Raw genomic sequence first — 17,161 nt, 5'->3', positions numbered from 1 at the left:
GCATAAAAAATTTAATTAGAGGCCAAATTAGCCAAAATAAAAATAAGCTAGCTTGTTGCTCAGTTACTAGCTGAACTCCTAAATGGCCTAAAATTCTTTAGTAAACTAAATTAGTCTAAATTATCCCAAAAACTTCAGTAGATAACAAATTAGCTGAAAACATCAGCATGTTGCTAAATTATTAGCTAAACCCCAAAGTATAAAATCCCTCAGTAAACTAAATTAGACAAAAATAGAAGCTAAACTCTAAATTAGCATAAAAACCCCAGTAGTTAACAAATCAGCCAACAATGTAAGTATGTTGTTAAAATAATAGCTAATCTCCAAATTTTTATTTTAAAACTGTGGTTTTTGTTCCTATTTTAGGGCCAGTTGCACCAATTGGTTGATGTATTTCAGGGAAAAACACAAACTTAGAAGAACGCTGTTTGTTGTGTTGGAATGATTGATAAAATGACTTGAAAATATTATGTGAGAAAAAAAACGATAATTTTTCCAACACAACGTGAATGCAAAATAACTTTCTGCACCTAAAGGGGAAAACCAAAATTACAAGATAATTTTTAAATCATCAGTATGGATTATCAATGTAATTTATTCCGTAAGGTTTCAACCGTTTACACGATCAACGTCATTCCAGTAGATTTTGAAGGAGAAAAGCGGAGCCGCTTTTCTTCTTCAAATCTACTGGAATGACGTTGATCGTGTTAATGGTTGAAAAGTTATAGTAAATCAAAGAAAATAAACATTGAAGGGTCAACGGATCACATATGACTCTCTTTGACCCCTGAACAAGTGTCACAAATGCTGACGAGGAACTGAATTCAGTTTATATTTGTGCCACACAAATTCAGCTTCTAAATTTAGCAGCTTTTTTGCATCAAAAATGCTAAATAAATTTGATGCCAGCTTTTTCAGATGTTCCATAAATATTCTTTATGTATTGGCACCGCTGCTGCTTAAATTAACCAGATTTTTTTTTATTTCTGTTGTAAGTTTTGATAGAAAAGTTCTAATCAGCACAATGTTTTCTGAAATACTTGGTCACATTTTGACAGAGCTGACATCACTTTTGATTAAGCTTTTAACTGTAACAAACTATTCTGGGCATGTTTGAGAGGTAAAAAAAAGTCCCTCACTAATGACTACTATTTTTGTAATATAAATACTGAAAACAAATGAAGAAAATCTCAATTAATGAGTTAATTAACTAAAGATACTTTCAGCATTACTAGTAAAGATGAAGATTTTATGCTAAAAAGGTTTGGAGGCTAGAAGTTGTTGGTTCAAATCCTGGCTGTGTCCTCTGGGAATAGAAGATGGATGTAATCCCACAACCAAACACTAGATGGCAGTTTAACCTACTTGGAGCTGATGCAGCTGAAATATGAACGTTAAAACTGTTTCACTAAAGAAATAAGACCTCAATAAAAGCACATCAAGCCACATTATAGGCTTTGGGGGTTCTTGAAACCTCAAGCTCCAATCAGACCTGCAGAAGTCTTTCCTATCAAGAAAATTGTGGGATGTTATGAGACCTCTTGGAACAAACTTAGGACTCTCGAACTTCAAGTGTCTGTAAAAGAAAAGAAAAGATACATCAAAACCACGTTCTTTGAGGATGAGATGTGTGCAGCTGAGCCTCACCATCTGTCTGAGGGCCTGCATGGAGGCATATTCTATATGCTCCCTCTTCTTGCGGATCCAGTAGGGTTCATCTGGAATCACCACCGCGATGATGAACTTCACCAAGAACAGAACGTGCTGAAAACACAAAACAATAGTTATCACACTTGGAGTGACGGTGATGGTCTCTTTGTCTCCTACCTCAATTATGACGGCCACCAAGAGAAGGTTGCCGCCGCTCAGCCCGTTCTCCTGCCCCCACACCTGGATGTGTGGCGACAGCAGCAGCAGCCAGCAGTTGGACACGACCGAGACAAAACTCAAGACCTCAAAGGCAATCTGGAACACAGAACGTTTTCTTTCAAAACGGTGTCCCAAACCAGGAATTTCACGTTTTTTTGTGGTGTTCTGCGCTGACCTGCCACACGCCCATGCCAGCCACAGGGGCGTAGAAAGGTTTCCGGAAGAGTTTGCAAATCTTATAAGCGTCTGATCGGATCTCTGTCATGTTGTTGAGGAGAAGCAGGACGGCAGTCAGAGGAAACACGCAGGAGAAAAGGCTCAAATACCCAAACTGCACCAGGAGCTCAATGTATTCTGCAAACAGGCCCTGTGACAGGAAAGGTGAAACTTCACTTGTTGTATTCATTTTTTTGGTCAGACACAAACCTTTAGGCTGTCAACTTACAGGAAACGGAGGCAAAGCTCTTTGGTTTCTGAATTTGTCCTCCTGCGGGTCATCTTCTTTCTCATTCCTCCGGGGGGCGCTAATGAATCTGTCCACCAGGAAAGGTATAACCACTTCTGTTACCTGATTCACCAGCTGGGTCACGATCAGCAGAGACGCCAGACGCTTTAGGAACACAAAAATAAGCATTCAGTGGCAGGGTTCAATAGCACAGACGAACTACATCTTAGACCCTGCAGACCACAAAGATCATTTCAAATAAAACTGATTAAATTAGAGGTGTGTATCTTTTCCCCTCACATGATTTGATACGCATCTCAATAAACGGTCTACAAATCCATACATAAAAGATTTAACTAACTTTTTGGTGATACGATACAGTCTGATTCTTTTACCAAAAATGCTAAAATCTAGATATTTCTTATTCATATGACATTAACTTTCAATGTGAATCTATTTTTTACATTCATAACCGATACTGCTGTTACTCTCTATCGATTTTTTGATAAGTTTTGAACATCTTTTACATCCCTAAATAAAATACAACGTCATAAAATTTAGTATACAAGTCAACTCTGCAATTGAAAAAAAAAGATTTGTGGACAATTTGTAGAGATTTTATCAGTAAGACCTAATAGCCAGAGTAAAGCACGACAGAGCATTTCTTTATTCAAATCGTGATGGATCAAATCAGATGAAAACCTGCAGTTTGAAAAACCTCAGGTTTGTGATGCAGCAACTATCACAGTCTCTCTGCTCCACTACAATCCTAAATCCCCCACTTTCAGACAGATAGATCCATGAATGTCTTCCTTTTCCTCGTCTGAGCTGCCATCTGGCTCTAAACTGTACACCTGACAGCTCTAATATTTCTCTCTGTTTATTTATTTTCTTTTACTGTGTTAGGTTGGGGTTGTGAGGGTCTGTAAGCTAGCGGGAGAGAGTGTAAGCAAGGGGATCATGGGAAATGAGCGCCTGTTCACAAGGTGAATTTCTGATTAACTACTTTTGAAAAAACTAAATAGACTTTTTGATTTTGGCTAAAATCTGCATAATTGAAACAATTTTACAATAGATAAAATATAGTGTAGGTGTGAGAATTAAAAAACGATTATATAAAGACAAAAGTTTATTTCATGCAATGCAAAGTTCTAGAAGATGCTAAAACGTTACCTTTCGGAGAAGAGGCACGTCCTGCTTGTAGAAGGCGATGTGGAAGAGCACTGCAAAGTTGTTGAAGAAGGTAAACTAAAGAGATGAGAGGTGAGACGATAAGACACGAATCGCTCTGGGGAGACTTGGTGAATGAGAGGAACTCACCACCAGGACTTTAGCTGTCAGGTGGTTTTCGTAGGCTGACTCCTCCCTGTGGTTCTCTGAAGGGACACAAGAAGAATTCATTTGACACACTTTATTCTGCTTGTGATTGAGTTTTATGACTACTTATTGCTTCATCTTAATCCACAACTATGATCGTACAAACTAGCATAAAGAGCAATGGGACTCCCCTTAATTCCTACGTACCAAATTCGGTGAGGGACTGCGCCACTGTCCTGTAAACGTTCCCCAGCATGTTTGTGTAGACGATGTGGAGCACTGAGGGGATGTAGAGCAAAGTCTGGGACAGGTAGGAGTCCCAGTCTTTGTGCAGTTGCTTAACTTGAGCTTCCCCAAAGTAAAAACACATCATCCCTAGAACCACCAGCCCTGCAGGGGGCAGTAGAGCAGATATTAAAACACCATCTTTTTTTTTTTTAAAAAGTATGTTTTCGAGCCTTACCCAGAAACATCCCCACCACTGGGACAGACACCAGCAGCATTCGCAGGTCTCTCTGCCACTCGGAGAAGAGCGGCTCCACGCGGCCCGTCACCGGGTTGACTCCCAGGTTGCCGTGGAAACTGGGGCGGGGCTCTGCAAAGCGCTCAGCCAGCTGCAGGGTCCCCCAGCGGTACGACAGAGTGGCGCTGCGGCGCTTCCAAAGCTCCATCACCACCGTGGACCAGAGCATGCTGAACACTGCCTGGATCATGTGACCGCTGACCACCAGGCCCGAGTCATCCTGGATGTCCGGCAACGGAGACTTGGAGACCGAATCCCCCATCTCCTTCTGGACCTCACCTGTTTATGAGATCACGGATCAGACTTTATAAAGGCCTTAAGCGGTCACCATTGACTGGAACCACAATCCAGAGAATCACAGAGGATCCACGATAACCATAGAACAGATGATTCTCATTACATTTCTAACAGTAGCAGTCTGCAAATTTAACCCTGAAATACAGAAATAATAGACATTAACTGAATAAACTAGTAAAAATTCAATTAAAAATTTAACCAAAAACGTTTTTAGTTTGAAATATTTGATTTAAAGCAAACATAACAAGAGTTATGAAATGCAATTAATAATCCTTAAAGTAAATACTTGAAGTTTTTTAGGTTTATGTGTTCTTTTACTCAGTTTTCATATTGTTTTGACATTTTATTTGCTTTTTTGGGGGGTTTACACGTTTGTATTTTGTCTGTATATTTTTTAACCTTTGCTGTAAAAACACGAGGAAAGTTTGATTTTAATTTTTGCAGTCAAAATAGAAAAAAATTACTATTTGGAATTGAGTTTTTTGTACAATTTCAGGAATTTATGTAATGTAATGAAACAATATGTGTAAAAATCAAGCTGTGGTTTAAAAAAAAAAGAAGAATTATCATTAAAATGACTTTAAAGAGAAAATCTGAAAGCCGTGAAAAAATGTCTGGCCTATTAGAGGTTAAAGACTTAAAAAAAATTAAATCCAATATATTATTAAAATTACTAAAGCCTCGTTTAAACAGACACTCTTTGAAATAGATCAGAAATCATAAGTCTACGTAAAAGCATTTTTTTTTCTTACAAATCCTTAAGTTGCTGATTATAAAATATCATTATCACACACGATGTTATCTCTTGTGTCAGTAATGGAAACATTTGTGTTTTCCAACCCTTCCCTGTGAGAAAAGTGTCCACGAGCAAAACACTAAACTCATCAGAATTATCAATCCTGCAGCCATAATTCAAAGTAGTCTTGTAAAATTATAAAAGTGGATCCTGGAGTGTAAATATTTAACCAGCGCTTTGAAAAGATTCACACATAAATATCTCTGTTTTATGGAACTGTTGATAACTGCAAAATGCAAAATGAAGGATAATGTTGATAACAAGTATGTGAGGAGCATGAACAGCCAGTAACTGAACAAAGTTCACAGCAGGAATAATGTTTGTTTTTTTAATTATCTGTTATTAGATATTTTTATATACACACAATTATTTTTTCTTTACAATTAGAGCTCCATTTGTGTAAATAAAATGTTTTTCCAACCTATATTAACCTGTCACTGAACTTGAACATTTGACCTCAATACAATCTATCCACAGTTTCCATCAATAATAAGATAAATTATAATTTTTCGTACTGAATTGTTTGGAACAAATGAAACAAATCAAATGTCTAAAACTCAAACCACATTTGACTTTTGCTTCCCTGTGGAGGAAATGACAGAATTACTGCAGTATATGAGAGCGATAAAGAACCGTACCTGAGTAGTATGCGATGGACAACCCCAAGACTGCTGGTGGGAGCAGAGACCAAGTGTAGAAATCGAGGAAGCTGAAGTAGAAAGCCACAGAGCTCCCAAAATACTCGTTCACAGAGTCTGGAGAAATAATAAATAATAAGTAAAGCATGAACCAGAGCTCACAGAAGGCAAAAATGATCAAACCCACCAAGTGGCTGGGAGAGATGGTTCCCCAGGTACCAGGCTTGCTTCAGCTGCTTTAGTTTTTCCGAGTTGTGGAGAGGAAACATGTCTACAACCACACCGGCGGAGCACAGCTTCTGCCCTGCAGGACATTCAGGAGCATCACGTCAAAAAAACAAAAAACAAAAAAACAGCAAAGACAGGGATAAAAGCAACAAGATTTCTGCTATGAATCAATCAGAAATGCACATTTATTCTTTTTTTTTAACTGTTTAAGACTGATGTTTTACTTCCTGCGTCAACAGTCCCGCCCACAACCCAGAATTGTTGTTCTTATAAGCTACTGCTGCTGTGCATAAAATGACAAAAGTTTTTTTTATTTTAGCTAAAAACGACATAATCATAATAAAAAGATCACTGGGAACGATTTTTACATTAGAAAAAATATATAGTTGGAGTGGGACTTCAAGCTAGCCTTCATGTACAATTGTAAGTACTCCTCTAATGTTATCTTGGAGTTGTAGGTCGCTGTAATCTAGTGGGAAAGCGTATAAACAAAGGGTTGATGGGATGTCAGTGCTGGCTTACTCCCTATTAAGAGTCCCGCCCACAACTCTGTGGTGAATTTTTAATGAACTATTGCTGCTCTGCAGAAATTATGTCCTAGAAAACCACACAGGCTAAAAACAACAAAACAGATATATTGTTTTTTTTTTAGTTTACTTAGTCTGTAGAGGGACTGGTATTTCAATAAAACAAAACTCGGCATTCAGTGGCATTCAGCAGCTGAAGTCAGGCGTGTCTGACCAACACTGGCAGATTGTTTGCTTTATCAGTGAATGATTCCGGAGCATGTGAGCTCTGACGCCACTCACAGATGTTGTCCCGATTCTGCAGCGTGTATTTATCAGGAAGACCCGGGATCCTCAGGTCCTTCTGCGCTCGCAGCCCTTCAAGCTCATACTTCACGATGTACTCCCGCTCTGCCAGAGTCAGAAACGCCTCCATGTCGTCTGTCGCGCACATGAACAAAGGCGTGAACGTGCTGCCATATGAAAATAAAATGATTATGAAGCCCGATTGTGAATTCACTTGAATTTCTGAAGTTGTCTCTGTCGTTGTAGGAGAAGGCCTCCATCTCTCCGGTGTGGTAAACCTTACAAAGGCCCAACTCCTCCGTGGCTCGCAGTAACGTGCAACGAGGCGCTGACACCACAATGATGCTGCCTCGTGCGTCTTCGCCTGGATGGGCCAATAATGCAGCACCTGGAAAAATATAAATCATACTCAGATTTAACAGAAAAATAGAGCTTAAACAAAAAAAAAACAGAATTACTGAATTATGAAAGGAGTTCCACAAGTCACAGTTTTTGGACCCTCCTGATTTTAATATCGGCAACACTTATTTATGTCTATATAGAAAGCTGCAACAGCTTGCTGTCAAAGAAGAAGTTAAACTGAAGCTCAAAACTAGTATCTGTGAACTCTAGTCACGTTTCCATTAACTCTGAAATTTCGCAAATTGTAATTTCGCTAATAAATTCTCCCAATGGAAACACCAAAATTAAAAAAAAACTCAATTTTTTTAGTGAATCAAATAAAAAAATAATTGTTGTCATTCATTGCCGTGTTTTTAATGACTTATCCTGTGAGTTGCTTTATTGCAAAATTATGATTTAATGGAAACGGGGTTCTTTGTTTTTTCAAAATTCCTAGAATTTCGATAAAGTTTTGCACAAATGTGTAATGGAAACGCAGCTACTGTCATGAGGAGTTCTTTCTAATGAATATGTTACATTGAGCAATGTTTGCCCCTCCTCCTTTGCCCTCACCTGGTTGCCACAGCTGCATTACATTTGTCATTAGTCCTCAGGTATTTAAGTAATTGTCTTTTCTTTTTTTTTTGTGTCACAGAGTCTTGTGTACCAACTATGTCCTGTCACACTTAGTTTCAGTTTTAATGTTTCATGTCGATCACTCCTCAGTGCATGAGTGCAGAGTTTCAACAGCTCGCTTTCTCTTTTGCTATGTTGTTGCTGCTCATAACATTTTACTTTGTCATCTTTCTCCGTTATAGTTTTTACTTGTGCAAGTTTTTGGTCTGAGCTTCTGAAAACTCTCACGGCTGCATTTGGATCTTGAGTGAAGCCCGACATGAATGTGGAACAAACCATTCGCAAGGACAATAAAAATAATGTGTTTGAATGACTAAAGTCTTAAAATCATTTTCAAATTTAGCTGATAATTGTATGATACACTTTTTCAAATGGAAGTTAAAGAAACATGTAATTTATTTCGAAAGCATATTAATTACAAATTAATATGAATCAATTTGCTAATATTTCTGAAATATTTTATAAGCAAATTAAAAGCAGCTCCTTCATTTACATTAAAACTGACTAATTTGAGGTTTAATATTCTTGGAATGCTTCATTAATCAATTTAAACCATTAAAATTATGAGGGGACTCAGAAACATGAAGCTTAATGCTCTAAAACAGTTAGAAATATAGATAATTGTTCATATTTTGAAGCCCAATGAGGCAAATTCCTTTGTGATTTTGGGCTATATAAGTAAAATTGAATTGAATTGAATAATTCAATAAGGTTTTCCTTTGAAAAGAACATTTTTTTCACCATCACTTGATTCTTGTGTTTTCTTTCTTGGGGAAATCTCCATCTCACCTCCATCTTTTTGCGCAGCTCCTATCAGTCTGATGAGCCAGCGCTTCGTCTCCGGGCCGACCTTGTCCCCCAGCTTCACCAGGACCAGCGGCTCCACCTGCTGGGACTCGCAGCAGGGGCAGCTGGCTTTGGTCCAGTCTGCTTTAACCGGGGTGGAGCTCAGTTTGTTCAGAGGTTTTCCATCACTGTCCTGCTGCTTTAAAAACCCCAACCGGCCACCAGCTCCACCTTCATCATCCTCTGCCTTCATCATGATGAGACTGCAAAACAAATGATAAAAACGGCTAAGAGACAATAACAACAGAATAAACACCGAATAAACACAACAAAACTAAAAGTAAGACAGTATGACTTCCCAATTACTCAGTGGCTTGTAGATACAATTCTAATTATTAGTCGCTAAATATAACTTAAAAATTGAATTTGTTATTTTAATTTCATTTTTTATTTCAGTCTTTTATTGTGTCTTCTGGCGACAAATAGTGTTAATAAAATTGTACTTTAACTGTCTTAAGCTCTTCTGGCTCTGAAGAAAGGAATCAATAAACTTAAAAAAAAAAATAAGAATATAGAAACTATTCTAAAATTTTACAAGGATTTTCAAAAAACTGATCTGAGCTGCTGTGATGTCACAAACTTAGTGACAATTTAAGTAATTTCACATGAAAAACAGGATTTTTTTTTAAAAACATGAATAAATTAAAAGCCCTGATAACATTTTGGTATTTGCTTCATTGGCTAAAGCAAATCCAAAATGGAAAAGAAAAAAATGTATAATGATAAATATAATTATGGATGCACTGCAACTGCTAAAACAGCTTGGATGCATCCTAAATGTGCCGTTTTTTAACTAGATGACAAATAAATTGTATTAAAGTTGATTAAATTTGAAAAAGAAAATTAAAAAATATATAGTTGCTTATACATAGGGACCCTCAAATTGCATTACCATCTACAGTAGTTGCTTTGTGCATCTTCCTGTTTTAAAAATATTGCTTTGGTATCTTGTCCTATACATTTCAGTGACAATAATGTGTAATATAATATCATATGTATGAAAAAAAACACAAATGTCAGCAAATATCTGTAAATCTACAAAGATGTTGAATGTTTTAATCCTAATATGTCCAAAAACGAAAGAACACAAGATTTTATGTGCTGAAAAATACAGAGAAGAGCATCTCAAGATTGTTTTTCAGATTTCTCACATTTAGTAAAATACTAAAAAAAATGCAATAAATGCAGAACAATATGTTTATGTTGAATAATAAGTCATAAAAGCTTCAGAGATTCAGTGTCCCTGAAAAAGAGGACAACAAATTCATTTTAGGGACCAGATTAAGGGTAACTTAGAGAGTATTGTATAAAGGAAGGGGTTGAGCATCACTCCACTTTCTCACAGGATGCCACAAAAAAGCCCAAATGATTAAACCTCCACTGCCATGCTTGACAGTTTGAGATGTTTTGTGTTTTGGGGAAAAACATTTTTAGAAGTCTCATTCTAAAACTATGACTTTTTACAAATTTAATTTAAAAAAGGGTAGTTTTCTAAAGCCTCATTTCCAGTGAGCGGTCCAGTCCGGTCTGGTAAGGAGTTCAGTACGGTCCAGTTAATTCTGGTTAGCGTTTCCATTCATTTAAGCCTCGTTTCCACTGAGAGGTTTATTTTCACGTTGCATGCGTGACGGGGACCGCTAGCGTGTCATTGCAATGTGACGACTAATAAAGAAACAACAGTGGAGGTCATCCAGCAGCTCGTCTTTTTGTTGCTTTAACAGGAATTTAATGTGATTTGAAGGAAGATTGCGGGAGATGAAGAAGAATACTACCATAAAGAGGAAAACTGAGTTGCTAGCTTAGCGCTATATTGGTGCTTTCTAATGTCATCATCACTTATGACAACTAATGGGTGGCAAAACCGACTCCGCCCCAATCGTCCCGTTCTGGGTTCCTCTAAGGTCCAGGTCAGAACTGCTTAATGGGTCCATTTTATAATGGAAACACTCAAAATACTGGATTGAACCGGACCATTCAGTGGAAACGAGCCTTAAGACATAGTTTCTGCAGAGCAACAGGAGTTCATCAGAAATTTGCCTCTGTTGGTGTAGAAGTAAACCTCTGCCCATTTCCCATGATCCCTTTATTTACATGCTCTCCTGCTAGCTTGCAGCCTCCCACAACCTCAAGCTAACATTAGATGTGCAGCGATACTAAAGCTATCCGGCCGTACAGTTTTGAGCCAGATCCCAGCTTAACAAGGAAAATAGATCTATTTGTCTGAAAGTGGATGGATCTAAATGGAGAGGAGTGGAGAGCTTGTGACCCTCCAAACGTAGTTTATAGCAACTAAAAACTGTTTCAATTGCCTTTTTTTTTCTCAGCTCCTAATTTACTTTGATTTAAATGAAAAAATATTCACAATTTTCTTTATACATGTCCTTAATCATCAGAAAAATGCTACAAGAACACATTAAAAACACAATTTTCACTGGAGTGGGTCTTTAAAGGTTGTTTTAACTGTCACAAGAACATTATCCTACAAGTCTTGTTGTTTGTTTAAGCACCATTCTGCAAAAATAATCTTTGCTCTAGAGATTTTGAGATTTACACGGGTTTTCACGTGTGCATTATCTTCATCATGGTAGAATGATGGGTATGCACGAACAATAGTATCATGTATGTTTAGTGAACATGAGCAAACTGCATGGAAACCACTACTGTTTCTGTCTGAGTTCCTAAAGAAAAAAAGATTGTTGAAATATTAAAGGATCAATAACAATCTTTTGCTCATCATAAGCTGAATTTACACACAGTTGGGATCCAAACATGGTCATATCAATGACAAAAAGTCTTAGTTTGACTTCAGTTCTTAGTAAAAGTTACTAGAAAAACACAATAAAATATGTATAAATATATATAAAAATATTAACAAAGTCTATCAACACTTTCACTGTTTTGTTCTTTAAAATAGCTGTTTGATGGTCTTTTTTCATCCGTTTCTGCCTATTTGAATAGTCAGACGACTGTTATAACCTCTTTATTCATGTCAGTATTTGCATCCTTTCAGTTACCACTGCAGAGTCAGCGTGGAGCCTCAGTTTGAATGTCAGAATGAACACACAGCAGCTGCAGCCCGATGACAACATAAACACACTTCACACTCAAGGAAACTGTCATTGCTGCTCATTTCCGAGCACAATGGAACAAAACTCTTTCACTGCACTGAAACCAAGCTCAAAAACAGCCATATAAGCAGAAGTGGAGAACAGAAAGCGAGACGGAGCGGGTGAAAACCTTAAAAGGAAGAGAAATAAGGAGTACGGAACCTGGCAGGGTTCTGATGATGAAGTTCTGGTCTCCAGTTAGCGGTCAGGCTCCCTCCAAAGCTGGCTGTAAACAGAGGACCATGAAGGCGAAAAGCTCTGATGAAGCTCCCAGACAGAGAACCAGGAACCACAGCGCACTCTCACTGACTGCATACTCACCCAACCCTGCTGTGCGGGCCCTCCCAGCCTTCCCTCTATCGGGACAGAACTATGTGTGTGTGAGTGTGTGTGCATTCAAGGAATGCAGAGGAACTTCCCAGAGGCTGCAGGGTGTGGAGGCTTGTTTGGCTTATATTGAAGCTCCTCCCTGCAGCCACCTCCCTGTTACACTGCTGCCGCTGCAGCTCCGGGTCCTACTGCACCACTGTGTGAGTGAGTCTGCACTTCAGAGCAAACGCAGCTTCAGCTTCAACGCTCAGGAAGCTGCTGCAGTGTGTCCAAACCACTGAAAACAGGAAAGTGAAACTAAAACTCAGGAAATGCATATCAATCAGTCAACTTCTAGTAAAAACAGAGGTATAACATGTAAAACATTAGGAAGAAGTCTATATGATGATGTAATATTGATGCTCACAACACATGAGAATAAAAAAAATGAAAGAAAAGGAGATTTGTTTATGTTTTAATTCATTAAAATTCTTTAAAAAAGCAAGGACATCTTATACTTTCTTTAAAAAACATTGTATTCCAAATTAATGTTGTTTTTCATGATTTTTTTCCCTCCTAAATTAAAATAATCCAGCAAAAGGAAAAGTTACTCCCTTTTCAACCTCAGAGTCGAGGTAAAAACAACCAAAGTTAAGGTAGATTATTTTTAACGAAGGATTTTTAAAGCGTATAAAATACAGGTCTACAAAAGTCTGCGTAAAAACATATTTATTTAACATTTCTGAACAATGGGAGCATCTGCCCCTTGAGATGGCACATCTCGTTTTCAAGTTATTTAAACAGATAACTTAAATGAAGATGGAATATCGCGTAACAAGAATGCAATTAAGATACATTTAAAGTATATAACCAATACTCATATAAATCCACATTCATACACGCACACATAACAGCTCTCAACTTTTCACCGCTCATCACAATGCATTTAAAAAAACAAATTCAGTCAAAGTACAGAGAATAAAAACTATGAAGGACAAAACCAAACAAAATATTAAAATAAAAGGACAAAAAGGCTTAGGAATTAAGTCACGTAATGAGAAAAAATGCAAATATCTTTTATGCTGAAAGAGCTCTTTTAAATGATGGAAGAGATGTATAAGAAAAATGTCAAATTTAACTTTTTCAAATTTTATGCAAAGGTGGAACTTTTTAATTAACACAAACACTTTTTCCTCCTTGATTAAAAAAAACTCAAGTACGGAAAACTACAACATATAATTGTTCTGATCAGTTTAACTAATATTGTTAAAACATTCGTATTGATTAGTCAATTTATATCAGTTCATAACAATACAATTTTTTTCTTGTGAAACATTTTAAGTAAAAAAAAATAAAAATAAATATGGATCCACATTTTTTTTAAATTATGTACCATTTAAAAACGACTGTTTTACTATATGTTATATGAAAACCCTTATGTGTGTTTAATTTAATTGTGTGTTTTGTTTTGCTTTCCTTTCTCTTTATTTAATGATGTAACTAATTTCTGCCGTTTTTACACACTCTATAATGGAGTCCATATTTACATAAAATTTTATGTAAGATTATAAGTGAATGATTTGCCTCCAGTTTTAACTTTAGCTGCGACCACAAAAACCAGAGTTTTACAAACAAAAATAAAAGAAAGTATTACTGTTGGTGGTAAACCATCTCATTTAAAACCTACAAAACAAGATTTGCTCTTAATGTTTTAGTTAATTACTTAGATGGGGTTGATAACTTAAAATTCGACTTAAACTTGATAAAAAAACAATTATTAGTGTACCTGTTGTAATGACGGTTGCAATCGGCATCTGGCGTCTTATTTTGAAAATCAAGCAGGAGCTTCCTCTTCCGCGACAACTTCCTGTTTGTCTGAATCTCGTAGCGTGAAAATACGAAATGTATTTTGATAATAGTTTCATAAACACTGACACTTTCCTCCTTAAATAAAAAAATCCAGAAGTAGTTGTGTTTAAAGAAAATTACTAAAAGTACCGCATGTATTATACTTTTTCTGATCAGTTAAAAATAAGAACATTGTCCTGAATCTGTCTTGTCTGGATAAATAAAGGTTTAATGATGTGTGTGTATATATATAATAAATATATTTAATCTTATAAGAGGCCATGTTTAGGACAGTTTTGGTTGTTGCTCATACTTATTAACTTTGTTTATTCTTTATTGATTAATTAAAATAATAATTCAGCAAAACAAAATCATTGAGACTCACATGCCCTAATTTTGACCTTATAAGGAAGAAAATAGGTTGAAACCAGAGAAAAACAGGAGAGGATTGCCTAAGAGGAAAAACCGTTTGCTATTTCCCAAACTAAAGACGAAACTGAAGAAAAGACAACAGGGATACACAAAACGTAAAAATGTAATCTGTGAGCACGGGTGTGAAAAAGTAGAAATTATTAACACACAAATCGATAGAATGGAGGACAGTTCTCCAAAATAAATCCAAGAGGAATTTCCTGACAAATGTCGAACACATTGTAGAATAAGGGGAAAAAAAGATGTTAGTTGTTGTGCTGTTTTTTTCTCTGCATTAGAAAGTAAAACAATCAACTGCTTACAATCAAGATTTTAAGAGATTAGAGACAAAAAGAAAAACTTGAATTAAAACTTGAAAACAAAAAAAAGCTCACACTTGTCAAACATTCTTTAAAAAAGGGGGGCTTCCTGCTGAAGTTTGCATGTTCTCGCCATGCATGGATGGGTTTTTCTCTGGGTCTTCCATTATTTATAACAGCCAAAAAGAAAAAAAAATAAAAGGTAAAAACATGTAGACTAAGATTCTTCAATGTTCTGACACAAGTTTGAGCGTGTGCAGTGATGCAAACTTTTTCCAGGCTCTTCTGTTTCTCAACAAAAATGTCCTAAAGAAACATAAAAAACTTCCATATCTGATGCGTCTTCTTCAATTTTGACTTGAACTTTAAAAAAATGCTCCATGTTCTTTCCAAGCATCCTTTGGATTTTCTCTGGATGTTCCTTACATTTTATTCAGTTGAAAAGAAGTAAATTCTTCCCAAACACATTTTTTAAAATGTGTTGCTATCTCTGGTCATCCACCAGATGGCAGCATAGTTCCAGAATGTTACCAACAGCCCGGAAGAAATGGATCATTAGCATCAATAGAGACCTTTACTCCACCAAACCTGACAAAATAAAAATCTAAAAAGAGATTTGTATGAAAAGTATTTCATACTTTCTTCCAACATTTTTTGAAAATTCAAGATAATGCTCCTGGGAGACGTGTAACTAAGTAAAAAGGATAAAGCTGGGTTTTAAAATGTACATTAGACTCAACAATGAGTGTTAATTCTGCTTTAATATGCAGGTAAAATGGGACAAAATTATTTAAAAGTTCCACTTCAAAAGATATTTTCCACACAATGTTTACAATCAAAAGCCACATTTATCAAAAACATGTATATATAGATTAATTTTAAAAAGCATATCCACAAATAAAATCACTTTTTTAACCCCTTAATGCCTGAATTTAATTCCAGCAATAAAAAAAAAATCACTTACGTTTTTGCTTTTAAGTAGAAGCTAGATTTAATTACAGTCAATAAATTACTAATTCTTGATTAAATAATTATTATAACACTAAAATAGTCAATTTTCAGCCTCTTATTTTAACATACTTTTATAATTTAACATATAATTTATAATTCTTATCATCTGGTCTTGCTTTAAGACTTGAAAAACAAAAGAACCTCACACTCGTCAAACATTGCATGTTCTCACCATGCATGGATGGGTTATTTTCTGGGTCTTCCGTCATTCATAACAGCCAAAAAGAAAAAAAATAAAAGGTAGAAACATGTAAACTAAGATTCTTCAATGTTCTGACACAAGATTGAGCGTGCTTTGGATCTTCTCCGGATGTTCCTAACATTTTATTCAGTTGAAAAGAACAAAATTCTTCCCAAACACATTTTTTAAAATGTGTTGCTATCTCTGGTCATCCACCAGATGGCAGCAGAGTTCCAGAATTTTACCAACAGCCCAGAAGAAATGGATCATCTTCAACATCAATAGAGACCTTTACTCCACCAAACCTGACAACTTTCACAAAATAAAAATCTAAAAATAGATAAAAAAAATGAGTTATGGTCCACCTATTTATCAATTAAAGAAATGTGCTCTTTTTTATGCATAACTTCGAACTCTAAGGAAACCAGAGATAATTAAGAATAAAATAAAACTTCCATGACATTACCTTAAATTTACCTTGTTTTTTCAAGTTATTTATTTAACCCTCTGGTGTATAGTGGTCACTACAGTGGACAGCTACTAAAAAGTGTCTCTATTGCATTGGGATCTGAGAAGGACTTGTAAAAAAAAAAAAACCTTGACCAAGGCTCTCATTAGTCATGAATCGCATGGTTAATTGATTATTTAACTTCCTTAATTAAAGGAATAAACACATTTACCATTTTTTGAATTAAATAAAAATGCAACTCTGAAAACCTTTTGAAATGAATAATACAGGCATTTTACACATTTTTAATTTGAAAGAATCTTTAATTTATAAATGTATCCATCTACTTATTTAGAGCTTGTGCACATATATTTACTTGTGCAAATATTTACAAATTATAAAAAAACAAGAATGTAATTTTTTTTGCATTATTATCAATTTAAATAAAGTGCTTAAGCTTTCTTAAAAATATGAATACATAATTTAAAAAAATATAATGGTTAAAAATAAAAAAATGTTTAAGGGTAGTTACATCATTTTATTTAATCTTTTTATTTCTTTTACCATAATAATTATTGGTGTTTTACTATCAGTTTGGACTGTTAGCTATTTCTAAATTCTGCGTAAATGTATTTATAAATGTAAAATATATTGTAAAATCAAGTTATTATTATTAAAAGTAAACTTTTGATGCTGTGAACTTCAACATTTAAAGGAAGTCAGTAAAAATATTGTCCC

The 17,161-nt window shown here is 35.7% G+C and overlaps 1 protein-coding gene across 3 annotated transcripts; it reads right to left on the bottom strand.

Moving 5' to 3' along the window:
• Positions 1-151: 151 nt before the first annotated feature.
• ano10b (anoctamin 10b) lies at positions 152-14,251 on the bottom strand. Of its 3 annotated transcripts, XM_024282782.2 has the most exons (17): positions 13,991-14,251; positions 12,217-12,502; positions 12,058-12,121; positions 8,732-8,991; positions 7,140-7,313; positions 6,923-7,060; positions 6,073-6,189; positions 5,886-6,002; positions 4,095-4,433; positions 3,839-4,021; positions 3,635-3,690; positions 3,488-3,562; positions 2,315-2,479; positions 2,045-2,236; positions 1,828-1,965; positions 1,648-1,764; positions 152-1,576 (listed from the first exon to the last, which is right to left on the bottom strand). In XM_024282782.2, the coding sequence occupies exons 4-17, from the start codon at positions 8,982-8,984 to the stop codon at positions 1,553-1,555; spliced, it is 2,088 nt and encodes a 695-aa protein (XP_024138550.1). In that variant the 5' UTR covers positions 8,985-8,991; positions 12,058-12,121; positions 12,217-12,502; positions 13,991-14,251; the 3' UTR covers positions 152-1,552. The 3 variants fall into 3 exon arrangements, with proteins under 3 accessions (XP_024138550.1, XP_036068376.1, XP_036068377.1); XM_036212483.1 differs by lacking the exon at positions 13,991-14,251 and having other exon boundaries at positions 12,217-12,659; XM_036212484.1 differs by lacking the exons at positions 12,217-12,502; positions 13,991-14,251 and having other exon boundaries at positions 12,058-12,209.
• Between the last annotated feature and the right edge of the window lie 2,910 nt (positions 14,252-17,161).

The sequence above is a fragment of the Oryzias melastigma genome, linkage group LG6, assembly GCF_002922805.2.
Source record: "Oryzias melastigma strain HK-1 linkage group LG6, ASM292280v2, whole genome shotgun sequence".
Lineage (NCBI taxonomy): Eukaryota > Metazoa > Chordata > Actinopteri > Beloniformes > Adrianichthyidae > Oryzias > Oryzias melastigma.
Note: the sequence above shows the minus strand (reverse complement) of the source record. Positions and strands in the feature narration are given on the sequence as shown.

Excerpts from the sequence above, each read along its gene's own strand:
- ano10b (XM_024282782.2), bottom strand. The coding sequence starts at position 8,984 with ATGATGAAGGCAGAGGATGATGAAGGTGGAGCTGGTGGCCGGTTGGGG. Across the intron at positions 3,691-3,838 it reads GCAGTCCCTCACCGAATTTG|AGAACCACAGGGAGGAGTCA; the intron begins GTACGTAGGAAT and ends GTGTCCCTTCAG. Across the intron at positions 1,765-1,827 it reads TGGTGGCCGTCATAATTGAG|CACGTTCTGTTCTTGGTGAA; the intron begins GTAGGAGACAAA and ends TTGTGTTTTCAG.